General features: G+C 46.1%; 1 protein-coding gene and 1 long non-coding RNA gene across 3 annotated transcripts in view; one reads left to right on the top strand and one right to left on the bottom strand.

Moving 5' to 3' along the window:
- Positions 1–16,684, bottom strand: part of LOC308483815 — a 191,322-nt gene that overhangs the window by 148,180 nt on the left and 26,458 nt on the right. The gene's annotated exons all lie outside the window — the stretch shown is intronic.
- Positions 1–16,684, top strand: part of LOC308483777 (paired box protein Pax-7-like) — a 169,194-nt gene that overhangs the window by 71,618 nt on the left and 80,892 nt on the right. The window contains exon 5 of one of the 2 annotated variants that reach the window (XR_013989773.1): positions 3,117–5,861. Coding sequence is in view for 1 of the 2 variants with exons in the window: in XM_081017999.1 (XP_080874125.1) it covers positions 3,117–3,232 (116 nt within the window). In the remaining variant the exon portion in view is untranslated. Of the gene's footprint in view, positions 1–3,116; positions 8,017–16,684 lie in introns of those variants that run through there. The other variant, XM_081017999.1, reaches the window with a different exon arrangement.

A 16,684-nucleotide genomic window follows, 5' to 3' on the forward strand; every position in this document is an offset into this window, starting at 1 on the left:
GGGGAAAAACATCTCACGACATCTGCTGCCTTGCCTTGGCGCAGAGATTGGACATTACCAACACAGGCAAAGGTATTCCCCTACTGACTGTTAAGTTTTTGCTGTTCTGCAACCTCTTGCCTTGGCAGGAGCCTCAAGAGAGGGGGAATTCTCAGAAGGGAGAGGGCAAGGGGTGTGGAAATGCTTACCTCCCCCTCCCCTCAGCAGCCCAAACACCTTTCCCCTTTAATAAACCACTGCTGTTCTGATTGCTAAGTGATGCCTAGATCAGGCTAACCAAATGCCTGACCACGCTTTGGAATGCATTAATCCCCACGGAGAATGAATTTCCCCAGTCGATCCTGTTTGGCCTCCGTTTTCTACTGGAGTCCCCAAATCTAAGCTTCCCCTCCCCCTCCCCCCCAAAAACCCCCACAGAAGGAGAACCACCTGTTGAATATGTGTGTGTGTGTGTGTATACACACACACACACACACACACACACACACATATATATATATACATACATATACATATACATATTATACATATATATATACACACATTATATATAAATATATATATACACACAAACACACACAGCTCACTGGGGCTTAATTTAGAGGCCCAACAGAGCCCCAGGACCCAATTTTCTTTGCCAGGTGTAAGTTAAAGGGACCCCTGACCATTAGGTCCAGTCGTGGCTGACTCTAGGGTTGTGGCGCTCATCTCGTTTTATTGGCCGAGGGAGCCGGCGTACAGCTTCCGAGTCATGTGGCCAGAATGACTAAGCCGCTTCTGGTGAACCAGAGCAGTGCATGGAAACGCCGTTTACCTTCCCGCCGGAGCAGTTCCTATTTATCTACTTGCACTTTGATGTGCTTTCGAACTGCTAGGTTGGCAGGAGCTGGGACCGAGCAATGGGAGCTCACCCCATCGCGGGGATTCAAACCGCCGACCTTCTGATCGGCAAGTCCTAGGCTCTGTGGTTTAACCCACAGTGCCACCCGCGTCCCTGTGTAGTCCCAGGTGTAGAACCTCACAAATTAGTAGAGTCACAGAACTGTAAAGTTGGGAGGGAGCCCAACCCGCTGCAATGCAGGAATCACAGCTCAAGAATCCCTGAAGGAGAGACCGCTGATTCAGGCCAATGCCAATCTAGTCTGCTATCCTGTCCTCACAGTGACCAGCCTGATCCCTGTAGGAATCCAACACGCAGGGCACAGGCGCAAGGAGAACTCTCCCATCCTGTGGCTCCCGCAGAACTGGTATTCAGAAGCATCTATGGATCAGGCCAAAGGGAGTTCCATCTACCCCCCAACATCCTGTTTCCCCAGTGGCCAACCAGGTGCCCCGAGGGGAATTCTGCAAGCAGGACCCCCCAGCACAGAAGCACTGTCTTTCCCCCCACGGCAGTTTCCAACAACTGGTACTGGGAAGCTCTGCAGCCAATGTTACGGGTCTGTCCAGGCCTCTCGTGGGGAAGCCAAGCTGAGATCTTGTGGAGACAAGCAGTGAGAAACTCGCCTGCTCCATCCCAGATGGTGTCGGCGGAGGTGTGCGAGGGGCAGGGTGGGGGGAGATGGGGGGCGGAGAAAGAGGTGAATGGAGGAGAATGGAGGAGAGCCAGAACAGAGCAGTCCCAGCCATTCCCAGAGGCCGAGGCTGCGCTAATGAAACCGCTGATGGAACGCAGAAGCGTGAAAGGATTCCTAATGGATGTGACAAGTCTAATAAGAATTTTCGCCTGGAAGGGACCCCCCTTTGGGGCAAGATGCTGACAGGATGCTGATGGCTGAAATTTGTTTACCCGTTGGCACCAATGGTGCCTTCCTTGCCAGCCTTGTATTAATCTAATTTGTGACATTAGAATGAGGGGGGTGGGCACAGAGTTTGACTGAAGCACTGCTAATCAGGAGTGTCAGTTACTTACTCATATATATATATATATATATATATATATATATATACTTTCACTTGCCAGTCTTCAGAGAATGGTGGATTTTGGGTCTTTCAGCCAAGTCAAAAGCACGTCACACAATTCCGTTTGCAGCCAAGAAATGTATTGAGCTTTTATTTTTATCCTTCTCCCGCAAACTAACTCGAGGTCTCAGGACGGGCTCGTGCCGTGGCACCCAAATTTTCAAGTGCAGGATGAGGGCACAGGATTCCGCATGCTGGACGGATTCTGGCTTTCTTTCTTTTTTTCAAAAAAAATTCAACCAAGTTTCTAGGTCTCTATATTAATAGAGTCCATGTGTTTTGACTTTTGAAAGCAAGATGACTTAACAATAGAAAAAAACGACACTTTGGGGCAGCCAAGGGGGGCTTATAAGTGTGTGGATGGATGCCAAGTGAAAAATCAGAAGCCATGGCTTTTTAAACTTGTTCGTGGGAGGTGGGGTTATTGGTTTGAGTTTGTTTGTTTTTCATTATGTATTTGTATTCTCATTTTGTATTTTTCTGTCATGAACCACCATCGGATCTCCGGATGAAGGGCAGTGTACAAATTTAAATAATAATAATAATAATAATAATAATAATAATAATAATAATAGTAATAATAGGATTTCAGAAGTTGTGGGGTATGGTGTTGAGGCAAGAATTTCTATCCCACTTTTCCAATACATAGGCATTTCTCAGGGTGGCTTCTAATAGCTAAGAACACAATATTATAATAAAATACAGTGGTACCTTGGGTTAAGTACTTAATTTGTTCCAGAGGTCCGTTCTTAACCTGAAACTGTTCTTAACCTGAAGCACCACTTTAGCTAATGGGGCCTCCTGCTGCTGCCGCACAATTTCTGTTCTCATCCTGAAACAAAGTTCTTAACCCGAGGTACTATTTCTGGGTTAGCGGAGTCTGTAACCTGAAGCATCTGTAACCTGAAGTGTATGTAACCCGAGGTACCACTGTAATGCAAAATGCATCAGAGAGAGGCATGGCAGATGAATACCATGTTTTAAAAACTGCAGCTGCCAAGCCCCATGGTGGGTGATGAGACAAACATGGGCTGACTGGCCTCTCCCATCTTTATCTAGGGTGTGTCTTTGTAGAACTGTAAACGCTTCTTCTATAGCATTATTCGCACTTTACCTCTTCCTCTGTTGTTTACTCCTCCTCTTCCTTTCCCCAGCCGCAGTTGACTATCTGACCAAGAACGTGAGCCTGTCCACACAGCGTAGAATGAAGCTTGGGGAACATTCGGCTGTGCTGGGTCTCCTACCAGTTGAAACAGGCCAAGCTTACTGATGGATGCAGCCACACGACATCGCCTACATTGATAGTCGACCACCAATGAGACACAAATGAAAAATGGAAGGAAAAAATCCCACTTCTTCCACCAGCCTTCCAAGGACCCAGCTCTGTCAACGCCCTTCTACTTCTGGGACCTTAAGCAGTGAACCTTCCAAATCTTGCCTGCTCCTGAAGGACAAAGAGAACTGAGGGAGGAAGGGAGAACCTTCCACTAATCCAAATTCTTACTGTGCAGACCTGTTAAGAAAGCGCTCGCCTATGGTGACTTTGACCCCTTCAAAGGCCAGAGACTATGAGTGTGATCCGATGTTTATTTCCCCCCTGATGTTCAAGCCCTCCTAGCCAACGCCGTAAACAACCAACAGTTATGGACCTTCCATTGATGTGGCCTCTGGGCTTAAGTCACTGTGGAACCTGTTTTCTTCGTAAATATATAGATAGATAGGTAGATTCTTTTCGTCTGTCTGCCCCCCAGCCCCATTTAGTTATTGTACATGATCGGCATTGCCTGTGAAGGAGGAATCCTGGTGATTGTTAAGTGTTGATCTTGGGACCAAATGGGAAAATATTTGGACCAAAAATGGAGAAGGTATAGCAAAAGGGGGTGAGGTTACAGTGCATCTCAATTCAATGTGTTGGGGAGAGGGAGATTTGATGTATATTGTAACTTTTTTTTTCCAGTTTGGGGACCACTAATTCTGCAGGAAGTTGAGACAGAATCTGAGGAAGCTGGAGGTTAGATGCATGATGAATACCACACAACTTTGTTCGCCTATGGCGTTTTAAAATTGCCACGTTCTAGCAATCTAGGGAGCCAAGTATATTAACAAAGACAAGGGACCCCTTGTTGTCTAGGCTGTCAAAAATCCCACACACCCTGAACACTGGCTTCAAAGTTGCATTGGGTCCTGTTGGATGAATCTATTAATCTACAAGTCCACCACATGGTGACAAGGAAGATAGGGGGAAACTCTTCATTTTCTTCCCCCTTCTGGTTGATTTTGACTGCTATACAGTCAGCGGCACCCAGCTTGCAAATGGAAGTCTTCTGTGGGAGGTGCTTCTATTAAAACTAGGTATTTAAAAGATTCAGGAACTGGCCCATACGACACTAATTTGCAGAATGTTTCCATATGCACATTTCCACTGTTGCTGATGCGGTTCAGAAGCCTAGCAAGGTCCGTATGGACCCACATTCTTTACCCCTAGTGCAGATGCAAATTTGGGCTGGATTTCAGAGTGGGAGGCAGGAATCAATGTCTGCCAGGGCTCACTCTGAGCTGTGGGGTACCAGCAGGGTTTTCTGGGCCCACAAATGGATTGGGACCTTTGACCTCCCCCACAACCTGTTGGCAAGGTCTGCTGCCTATGTGCACATTGAAACTAAAAGAAGTGCCTCTGGGCATGTGAAGATGGCAGAATTTTGCGGGCAATGTACTCTGTAGTGCCCCCAGTTGCCTTGTTACAAAGTGGGGGGGGGGCAGGGAGCAGGTCATCTGGGTCATCTCCTAACAACACCCCTGGAGGAACTTATTCCAGCGGTGACCTTGTATATTCCATTTGATAGAAAAAGAGGAGATGAGAAAGTTCAAGGACAGGAGAAAAGGACAGTCGAAACAATTGGCTGGCAGTAGTAGCCAACAATCCGTATTAGGATGGATGGTTTTCAGTGGTAGAGCAGATTCAAGACCCAATTGCATCTCCAGATAGGGTTGGAACAAACCCCCTACATGAAACCTTGGAGAGCCACTGCCAGTCAGTGTCAACAATACTGGGCTAGATGGACCAATGGTCTAAGGCAGCTTCCTATTTTGCCTACCAAAATCGGGAGCATTCCATTGCATCGGTGCTAGCCTTTCCTCTTGGGAAGTGTCTGCAGCTCAATTGCAGAGCAGCTTGCTTTGCACCCCAAGGTCACTGGTTCACTCTGTAGCATTTTGAGTTCAAAGCATATCAGATAGCAAGACTAGACTCTCCTGATGTTCAGAATACCTCATGGGTGTTGCAAGGTCTGTCGCACTTCATTGTGTGTGTCCACGAAGTCCCCACTCCCCTAAAACTCCCTTAAATCCAACAGCATTCACCAGTGGGCATGTGGTGGATTTTTAAGCGGTTCCAAAAATTATTGCTTTCCAAAATTAGGAGAACCATGAGTGCAATGTCAGACAGGCAAACCTTCAAGCCAGGAAGTGGAAGAATAATGAAAATACAAGGTGGGAAATTAGGAAGAGCTGGTAGTTTTAAGTTCAGAAAAGTCATTCCATCTCTCAAATTCCTTTCAGCCTTGTTTAAAGCCACGGGTGACCAGTTTCCTTCTCTACTGCTTTCACCTTAACAAACCATCTACTCTGGATGGTTTTAAGAGTTTCCAAGATACGGAATTTACCTCTAGCTCCAGCCACAGTCCCGGCCCATCTACCAAAATTTCTCATCTCAAGAGTTCACAACTCTAAGGCGAATTCGCTCATATCACATAAACGGTGCCAGAATTACGTATAAGCTAAACAAAGCTATAGATTAGGGCCCCACTCTCTTGGGAGGCCCCCAAAAAAATTAAAGGAAAAAAATTACTTTGATGAAATACATATTTTGTTATGTGCAAATGGTTTTAGATACCTATCAGGTCCATAAATATAGCATATATTCAACACAAAAAAGAGCAACAAAAGGACAGCTGGACATATAAAGGACCCCATTACCTTCAGTAGCTTAGGGCCTCATCAAACCTAAATCTGGCCCTGCACAGAAACCATGTTTAGATCTCGGATTGTTCTTGCATATATATATTGGGGGGGGCGGGAGGGGTAGCTGAAGGGCAGCATTGAGTTCTCCCAATTCCATATACATATGCAAAATGCATAGTAACTCTACTTCAACCAAAAGTCACCAATGCCACATAAACAGGAAGTAGCACCCTTGGAAAACCCTGCTTCCTGTTTTCCACTCACTCCCAATTTCCGCATCGGTTTTTGCAATTGTACATATAAAATAAAGCAGCACACACACACCAGACTGTGACTTATCCCCAGCCATTATTCCTGCAGATCCTTGGATCTCCGAGTCCATCTGGGATGCTGGATGCTGTGGAATGATGCTAGTGAATAGTAATGTTATTTGCCACTTCCCTTTGCCACAAAAGTGCACAGCCATCTAAGCCGCTGCTGTAAATATAGAGCTTAGAAGAGTATGTTGAAGAGGAGAAGCTCCTCAGTTCTTGGAGGTGGTACCTACGTACCTTAAGTGGAAACTCGGTCACGTGGTGTTTGTTTATAGAAAGTTGGCATTTCTCTTTCTTCTCTCTCTCTATATTACTAAACACACAGTGAGTGCTGTGGTAGTTTTTAAAAATACACATATATAAATATAAATAAATAAATATATATATATACATATATATATAAAGGCTTGGGAGGCAGAACAGTGTAGGACCTTTTGCGTATTGTATGTTTTCAAAATACATTCCAATAACTTTTGGGGTTTGGGGTGAGTTTTGCTTTAGGGGGTGGGGGGAAAGGGAAAGTTGCCTCTATCTTCTTTTTCGTGAAAGGAAATTTAAATTCATTGGTGGAAGAAGAAAAAATACATTGGGGGTTGGTTTTAATTGATTTATTAGATGAGCAGCAAAAATTCTGGGGATAGGAAACCAGCAAAGGGCAGGTGGAAGGCAACACCCAAAAAGAAACACAAAAATTCAAGGTGAACTGAAGGGGAGGAACCAAATGGTCGCTTTTACTATACTGACGGGCTGAGTTGCACTCAATTATTTTTATTTTACTTCCCCCACCTTTTAAGCAACCTTCCTCCCCAGCCATCCTGCAAACAGATTTTGTAACCCTTTTGCTTTTGAATGTTAAGTGATGTGCATCACGGAAAGAGGAACATTCTTTGGGACACACAAGCCCCAAACTTCCTGCCCTTCGATGTGAAGAACTAGTCCCTTTGGATTCCGGCTATGGCATTGGCCAACTGGAACATGCGCAGTTAGTGTACTACCATGGAGATTTAAATCTGAAATGCAGACATCTCCTGATTCAGTTATTTTTGTCCCATAAGGACTGTACCAAAACCCAGTTTTCCTATTAAGCATCCCATTTCACAAACATCAGGGAAACAGCTTTTGCTTTCGGTGACTTTTTTGACACTTAACTGCAAACCAGCGAGTTTCGGTGCTCTTTCTCCCTGTTGATTTGTTGTTGATGATCATGTTATATAATATGTTGACATGCCTCAGATGTTTGTAAGCAAAGGAGTTTGTATGCGAGGTTGCCCCGTGGACCACGGCAAACCAGGTGGGGCATCAGTGTGGGCAAGTGAGGGCAAAGGACAGTGAGGGCAAAGGAGGAGGAGGAGGCAGACAGCCAGGAGAGCTTTCAAAGCAAATCCTTGACAGCTGAAAATATTTGAAGCCCTGCAGTGAGGACGCGAAGTGATGAACTTCCTCTGCCCCTCATTGCTCTCCCCAAAGCTGCTCCTGAGAACCAGTCCAACTGCATTGACACATTCCATGTTTCGCTGATCATTCCGGTGGGGGATTTTCCAAGCTTGGGTGGCCTTGCCCAGATTCCATATGTGCCCCCCATGCACAATCAATGCTCCTGAAAGCACAGACTTTCCTGTTCATTGCCATGGAGAGTTCCAATGTGCATTTGATGCAGAACACCCTGGGATTTGCTGAAATGTATGGGGAAAGTTCTCTCATTGGAGAGAATTTGGCACCAGAACTTCCCTGCCCAGCCTGCAAAGCAAAGGGCTGGATACTGATTATTTGGGGGGGGAGGGGGGAGAAAACAAAAAAAACTGGAATAAATCACCTCCTCCCCACACGTTCTTTACCAAGTATTATTCTAACATCATCTTTGCATATTCTTTATTTTCTGCTCACCTTCCCCCACCCCCAAACCCAGCCAAATGCTCCTGCACCCCTGGGGGAAAATATATATAGATATCTGACCACTCAGAGATTTTGTGTATTTAATGTTTCTAACTTGTCACCCGCCCCGCCCCCTAACCAACTCCACATACCCCGCAAAACCTGGACAAATATTATCTGTAGAACATACCTTATTCCTAGTAATTGCAGATATGTTGCTTCTGTGTTCGAGTCATAGCTAATTTTTGCTCCATATGTACATGTGCGTGTGTGAGTCGGTGTGGGCGAGATGGTGAGTGTGTGTGTGTGTGAGAGAGAGAGAGAGAGAGAGAGAGAGTGCGTGTGTATATATATATATAAATATAATCACCTCATAATTTATTCAGCTATATGGAGTAGTAGAGTAGAGAAACAGAACTGGTACTTGCTTTAACTACCTGCTGCCTGTAGGTGTCTCTCTTCTGTAACTCAGGCGTAACGGTTATACATTAAAAAAAAGAAAGAAAATGAATTCAATGCTGCTTGGGGTGTCTTCTTTTCCCCCTCCCTTTGATTCCACTCACCGGGCAATCTTTCACATCATGGGTAGGGAAGTTCAAATCTGCAAGGCAAGTGTGGCCCTCCAGACCTTTTCAATCTGGCCCTTGGACCTCTCCCCAGTCCATGCCCCCTTACCCAACCCTGCCGTGTGCTCCCTACTTTGCCCAGCTAGAATGTGTCCCTGAACTGTGGGTTGCATCCAACTATGCCCCACTTAAGAACCTGAGAAGAGCCAGTGGCCCATTGAATCCAGCATGCTGATCTCACAGTGGTCAACCAGATGGGAAGCCCCAAGCAGGATCAGAGCAGAAGAGCGCTCTTGCCTCCTATAACCTCCAGCAACTGGTGTTCAGAAGCATTGCTGCCTTTGACCAGGAAGGCGGAGTATAGCCATCATGACTAGTAACCATAGATAGCCCTCTTCATGAATTTGTCCAACCTTCTTTTGAAGACCTCCAAGTTGGTGGCCATCTCTGCCTCCCGTGGGAGCTCCTTGGTTTGACAGCCTGAAGAAGTCCTCCCAGCCAGTGTGGTGTAGTGGTTAAGAGCGGTAGATTCATAATCTGGGGAACGGGGTTCGCGTCTCCGCTCCTCCACATGCAGCTGCTGGGTGACCTTGGGCCAGTCACACTTCTCTGAAGTCTCTCAGCCCCACTCACCTCACAGAGTGTTTATTGTGGGGGAGGAAGGGAAAGGAGAATGTTAGCCACTTTGAGACTCCCTCGGTTAGTGATGAAGCGGGATATCAAATCCAAACTCTTCTTCTTCTTCTTTTGTTTGTCCTGAATTCTCAAACATTCGGCTTCATTGGGTGTCTGTGAATCCTAATGTTGAGAAAGGAAGAAAACTCTTCTCTGTCCACTTTCCCCATGCCGTGTATAATTTTATGAACTTCTATCATGTCGTCTCTTGCTCGGTTTGTCTCTAAACTTGGGTTTCCCAAACTTGGGTCTCCAGCTGTTTTTGGACTACAATTCCCATCATTCCTGACCACCGGTCCTGCTAGCTAGGGATGGTGGAAGTTGTAGTCCAAAAACAGCTGGAGACCCAAGTTTGGGAAAGCCTGCTCTAAACTAAGAAGTCCCAAAGGCTGCAGTCTGAAGCTTCATAAGATAGTAGCTCCATCCTCTGCATAGAGGAGTATACTCTCTATTCTGGGAATATGTTGGGGCCTGTCAGGAGAAGCTGTGGATTCACATGTGCATCAGCCCCAAACCAGGACTCCTCAGCGACAGAGTTCTCTCTGAGGAAGAGAAGGATTCATGTCTAGGTGTGTCCATGTGGTTCCATGAGCCACCACCCAAGGAGACACCTATGCCACCAGACTCTGATGACTGGTCCACAGACTCCGCAAGGGCTCAAGAGAACCCTGTGGAGTGATACCCACAGCCAGAAACCCAACTTATGTGAAGGGTGAGGGGAAGGCACCCGCCCATTATTAATTGGCCCAGAGACACCACTCAGTGAGTAGGCTCCCCAGTCAGGGTCTACCCAGTTCTGCTATAAAACTCCGTCCATTTGCTCCAGGCTGAAACAACTTGGATGTCTGGCCAGAGAAGTTAGAGTACTGTCCAAGGTCCTGGAACCCCTCTAAGGTTTGCCAACCAGGAAACTGCTCACCACATCTTGTTTGAACCACTGCCCTGCCTCGGTGGTGGCCATCCCTGTAGCTCATGACAATAGGATCCATAGCCCCGACAGGCCCCTGCCATAGGGAAATATGACGGATCATTGCTGATAAATGTAGGAAGTGGGCAGAACAGACTTCTGGGTACCCTGGTGCCAAAGTAACCAACTGGAATTGGAAACCAACTGATTCTCATCCCTACTCACAGATCTATTCCCCTTTCAAGGGTGATGGAGAATTACTAGGTCATCAATCATGGCTTCTAGAAGAGCGAAATGACATTCTGCACTAGCATGACCTAAGATCCTCTTCCCGAAAAACTGGGTTCCTCAAGCTGTATAAATCATGCATTCTAGGGATATGGGAGAGATTTGATTCAGTTTGCATCCAGGCCTACCTAAATCTCGCTTCCCGAAGCAATCTGGGAACTGAAACACAGTCCTCCTTTGAAATTTACACTTTTATGAGTTTTGCAGCCAAGTTGTGGGGGTAAAGTCCGTCTTAAAAGGCACACACAAACACACACACAAATGCACTATATTAGGGAAATTTGCTTTGAAAAGAAATCTAAGTCAGGCAAATCTGCATTCAGAAATGTGTTCATAAGGAGAAATTCAGACTGGAACGACTTTTTAAAAAACGGCAAACTGATGTGAAGAACTGAACAGATTGGAAAAATGGGAAACCAAATGTGATGGATCCGCTCATCCTTAACTGGCAACAATTCATGGTGCATAATTTCACCCCAGCCTCCCATCCGCTGTTTCTGGTAATCGTGCAAAGGACACAGGGGCAGTTGTGGCATATTGACACTCCACCTGAAATAGAGAGTTTGCTACACACTTTCAAGAACCAACGTCCACCATTCTTAAAGAACAGAAGTGTGATCTTTCCTTTTTAAAAAAATACACACTTCAGGAAACTGAATGCTGGGCCGAGTACCATCTTCTATGCATCCATATATTAGTGAAAAATAACAGGCAAAAAAAATCATTATATTAAGGGGAATTCCTCTGCAAAAATGTGCATACAAGACAAAATTGTGTAACATGAAAGTGTATATCAAGAGAAATTCATGCTGAAATACAGACATTTACAAAAAATGATGTGGAAGTATGGGGGAACTTAACTTTAGACTTGGAAGAATGACAAATAGAGAGTATGGTAACTGATAGATTTGCCCCTCTGTAGATCAAAGCAGCAAAGGGGTCAGTAACTGGACTCCCATGGGCAGGACCATAGGTCCATTGCTGACCTGATCCAAGGAAGTTCCTGTGTTCTTTTTCCTCTTTGTGGATAGGGAAGGATGGGATGATGTATTCTGACACTCTCTTAGACCAAGGATGGAGAACCTCTTAATAATAATCATCATCATCATCAACAACATATTTATTTACATCCATATTTCCCCTAGACTGGGACTCAAGGCAGCTTACACAAATCAAAACAACATGGACTGAATAATATAGAGCTGTAGAGTTGGACCCCAGCGCCTGCAATGCAGGAATCTCAAGCTCATCCATGACAGATGGCTATCCAGCCTCTGCTTAGAAACCTCCAAGGAAGGAGAGTCCACCACTTCTTTTGGGAGCCTGCTCTGCTGTCAAAACAGCTCTTTCAGAAAGTTCATCCTGATGTTTAGTTGGAATCTCCTTTCTTGTAACTTGAAGCCATTGGTTCGGATCCTGCCCTCCAGAGCAGGAGAAAACAAACTTGCTCCATCCTCCTCCTCGAGATATTTGAGAGGAGATATGATAGTCATCTCCTCTTTCCCAGGCTAAACATACCCAACTCCCTCAACCATTCCTCATAAGGCTTCGTTTCCAGATCCTTGGTCATCTTGGTTGCCTTCCTCTGCACATGTTCCAACTTGACGATATCCTTCCTTAAATTGTTGTGCCTGGAACTGGACACAGAACTTCAGGTATGCATAAAATGCAGAATTCTGAAAATATATAACACGTCTCTGTTAAAAGGTAATTAAACTATAATAGAATTAAAACAATATTAAAAACAAACCTATTAAAACGAAGGTATCCCCCTCCAGATGTTGCTGGACTCAGCTTCCCAGACCATTGGCTGTGGTGTGCTGCCAAATACAGCAGTTCTTTCCAAGGATATCAGGACACAGGGAATGAGGAGGTGGAAGGGGAACCAAAACAGTTTTATTAACAAATAAACAGCAGGCATGCAAAGCATAAAATAAAACATACCTGACAGGGGCTACCCAATCTCCCCTTCAGCTGCCCAGAACCCCAGGTGGAGCAGCAGGAGAAAGACCCCGACCGTCAATCTCCCAGCATCAGATCCTTTGATCTGGGTAGAAGCTCACCGGGCCCCTCCCACCTATGGCTTTTATAGCCTGCCTTGATGTAATCAAGTGTACCTGGCATTACTCATGATTAGCCCAGGACCCTTAGATGGAATTACCGTATTTTTCACTCTATATGATGCACCCAATCATAGGACGCACCTTGTTTTAGAGGGGGAGAACAAGAAAAAAAATTCTCCCCCTCTCTGCTCAGCGCCCCATCAGCGAAGAGGCAGGAGAAACGGAGCCCCTTCCATTTCTCCTCCCGCTTCGCTGAAGGGGCGCTGCGCAGCTCTCCCTCTCTGCTGAAGCTAGGAGAGTCTTGCTCTCCCGGCTTCAGCAAAAGGAACCCGAAGCCTTTGGAGCGCAGCGCGAGTTCCCACTGTGCTCCAAAGGCTTCAGGCGGATATCCCTGAAGTCTGGAGAGTGAGAGGGGTCGGTGCGCACCAACCCCTCTCACTCTCCAGGCTTCAGCGAAAGCAACGCGAAGCCTCCAGAGCGCAGAGGGAACGCTCCCTCTGTGCTTCGGAGGCTTCACGTTGCTATTGCTGAAGCCAAGGAGCCTGCATTCACTCCATAGGACGCACACACATTTCCCCTTAATTTTTGGAGGGGGAAAAGTGCGTCCTATAGAGCGAAAAATACGGTAATACAGAGCGGCTGAGAGTCTCCCACTACCTGCAGCCAGGCATCCAGCCAGCACTTGCAACACAGAAGAACCCAAGAAACTCCCGACAGGTGTGCAAAACACAAGAATCCAGCAGACCTCAAACTGGGGGTGTTAAAGGGAAAGGGACATGCCACCTACCTCCTCGAAATACAATTGTCTTCCGCATTTCCACTACATGTGGCCGGTGAGAAGCAGAGCCCAGCAGCATCAGATGGCCACAAGTTCCCTACCTTGGCACACAAATCACCCTGTGATTCCTGCATCGCAGGGGGTTGGTCTAGATGACCCTTGGGACCCTCTTCCAAACCTACAATTCTATGAATTTAAGATTCTGTCTTGGGGGAGGCCGGTACCTCACTGGTGGAGCATCTGCTTTGCATGCAGATGGCCCCAGGTTTGATCGCCAGGAACCTGGCTAGCAAAAGACTGGAACCCTGGAGAGCTTCTGCCAGCCTGTGCAGACACTACTGAGCTACATGGGCCAATGGCCTGACTCAGTGGAAGGCAGCTCCCTCAGTTCCTGTGTCTAGTTAACACAGGATAGGACAGCTTCATTTTTAACTATTTTCAGAGGAAGCTTCTGGGCTGCCAATTCCAGCCTGGAATACTTTAGCATTAAAGCATTCCGTGATCAATTTTCTATCCGTATCGGCATAAAGCAGTCTATTACCGTAGGCTGTGGGCCTGCATAAAATAAGGACATTTTGAGCGTAATAAGAAGGAATATAAGGCAGGGCATTGCAGAGGTGTGTGGGGTGGGGAGAGAAAATTAGCTGAGGATATGATTAGAAAAATCCTATGCTTGGAAGAAAGCACCTCATTTAGGCTAGGTGAGACAGCAAAACCTGGAATACTGCTATTAAAGGGTCAGTTCTTGGTTAATTATAATATTTTTACCAACGGAAAGAGACACCATTTGAGTTGTTTTGCTATGCCATCAAATAATAGCAGGCTGCCTGTTCCTTTTTTAAAAAAATGAACAGAACAAGAACGTTAAAAGAGCAGCCTGTAGGATTGAGCACAACTATCCAGGTCCATGGGACACAGATGGCGCTGTAGGTTAAACCACAGAGCCTAGGACTTGCTGATCAGAAGGTCGGCGGTTCGAATCCCCACGATGGGATGAGCTCCCGTTGCTTGGTCCCTGCTCCTGCCCACCTAGCAGTTCAAAAGCACATCAAAGTGCAAGTAGATAAATAGGTACCGCTGTGGCGGGAAGGTAAACGGCGTTTCCATGCGCTGCTCTGGTTTGCCACAAGCGGCTTAGTCATGCTGGCCACGTGACCTGGGAGCTGTACGCCGGCTCCCTCGGCCAATAAAGTGAGATGAGCATCGCAACCCCAGAGTCAGCCATGACTGGACCTAATGGTCAGGGGTCCCTTTACCTTTACCCAGCTCCACACTAAATAATCACAGGAGAGACACTGGTTTGAAAGGGAAGGCAAGCCTGCCCAAGACATAAGAAGACCTTTGCTGGAGTAGGCCTGTCGCCCATCTAATCCATTATCCTGTTCTCACAGTGGGCAACCCAGATGCCCCAATGGAAACCCAAAAGCAAGATCCAACCACAAAAATACTCTCCTGTGGTTTCCAGCAGCTGCTATTCAGAAGTGGCGCTGTGGCCTAAACCACTGAGCTTCTTGGGCTTGCCGATCAGAAGGTATGTGGTTCGAATCCCCACGACAGGGTGAGCTCCCGTTGCTCTGTCCCAGCTCCTGCCAACCTAGCAGTTCGAAAGCACACCAGTGCAAGTAGATAAATAGGTACCGCTGCAGCAGGAAGGTAAACAGCGTTTCCATGCGCTCTGGTTTCCGTCACGGTGTCCTGTTGTGCCAGAAGCAGTCTAGTCCTGCTGGCCACATGACCCGGAAAGCTGTCTGTGGACAAACGCTGGCTCCCTTGGCCTGAATGCAAAATGAGCGCTGCACCCCATAGTCGCCTTTGACTGGACTTAACCGTCCAGGGGTCCTTTACCTTTTACCTTATTCAGAAGTATTTCTGGATGTAGAGCATAGCCATTGTGGATACTAGCTCATGCTCTCCAACACTGCTCCAATGAAAATAGGAATAGCCTATTTCATCATCATCACTTTATTATTTGTGCCCCACCCATCTTTATGTGTTTGTGTGTATATATACACACACACACACACACAAACATTTTTATTGGGTTTTTTAACATATCATTTCCAACAATCAAATAACATAACTTCTTACCTTATACAATATTTTAAACTTCCGTCAACACCTCTGATGATTTTTCGTTCTTTATCACTTATTCTGCATTTCTTAATTTCTCTATTACTCTTAATTATCATTAACTAACAATTCTTCTCATAGTCTTTCTTGCAATATTTCAAGCAGTCCTTCCTTACAAAACTTCTTGCAATCCTACTAGCGTCATCTGTTCATTACCATTACTTTTCAAATAATTCATATATTTCCTCCAGTTTTCTAAGAATTTCTGGTCCCGCTGGTTTCGAATTCTTCCTGTTTATTTATCTAATTCTGCATAGTCCATCAATTTCGTCTGCTATTCTTCTTTCGTCGGTGCCCCACCAATCTGATTAGGTTGCCGCAGCCACTCTGGGTGGCTTCCAACATGGATTAAAACATAATAAAACTTCAAATAATTTTTAAAAAAAACTTCCCCATACAGGGCTGCCTTCAGGTGTCTTCTAAAGGTTGTCTTGTTACTTATCTCCTTGGCTCGGGGGTCACATAGCTCCATTACCTCTACAGTGAAAATAGGGATCAAATCAGAAACTGGTACACCTTCTGTAAATCCGGGACTGTCCCTGGGAAATAGGGACATTTGCAGGGTCTGCTAGCTTTCATCTGCTCCATTAATTTGTCCAATCCACTTTTGAAGTCATCCAAGCCATCATTACCTCCTGTGGCAGAGAGTTCCACAGTTTAACCGCGCTGCTTGAAGGAAGAGTTTGTTTTATCTGTCCTGATTCATCAGGGCGGCTCAAGGTCCTAACCGGGCTCAGGGGGGCTAACACCAATAAAATCATAGTAAAAACATAAGGGGGGACCAATTTAAAATACAGATTAAAATGCAATTTAAAATGCAGCCTCATTTTAAAAGTAGCCAATAAATCAAGACCATGAGGGGAGGGAAACATAAGGGTCAGACTGAGTCCAAACCAAAGGCCAGGGAACAGCTCTGTCTTGCAGGCCCTGCAGAAAGATGTCAAGTCCCGCAGGGCCCTGGTCTCTTGTGACAGAGTGTTCCACCAAGTCAGGGCCAGTACTGAAAAGGCCCTGGCCCTAGTTGAGACCAATCTAACCACCTTGCGACCTGGGACCTCCAAAATGTTGTCATTTGTGGACCTTAAGGTCCTCCGCGGAGCATACCAGAAGAGGCAGTCCCGTAGGTACGTGGGTCCTAGGGCTTTAAAGGTCAAAACCAGCACCTTAAA

This window comes from Podarcis pityusensis (assembly GCF_964106645.2).
Source record: "Podarcis pityusensis genome assembly, chromosome: 8".
Classification (NCBI taxonomy): Eukaryota; Metazoa; Chordata; class Lepidosauria; order Squamata; family Lacertidae; genus Podarcis; species Podarcis pityusensis.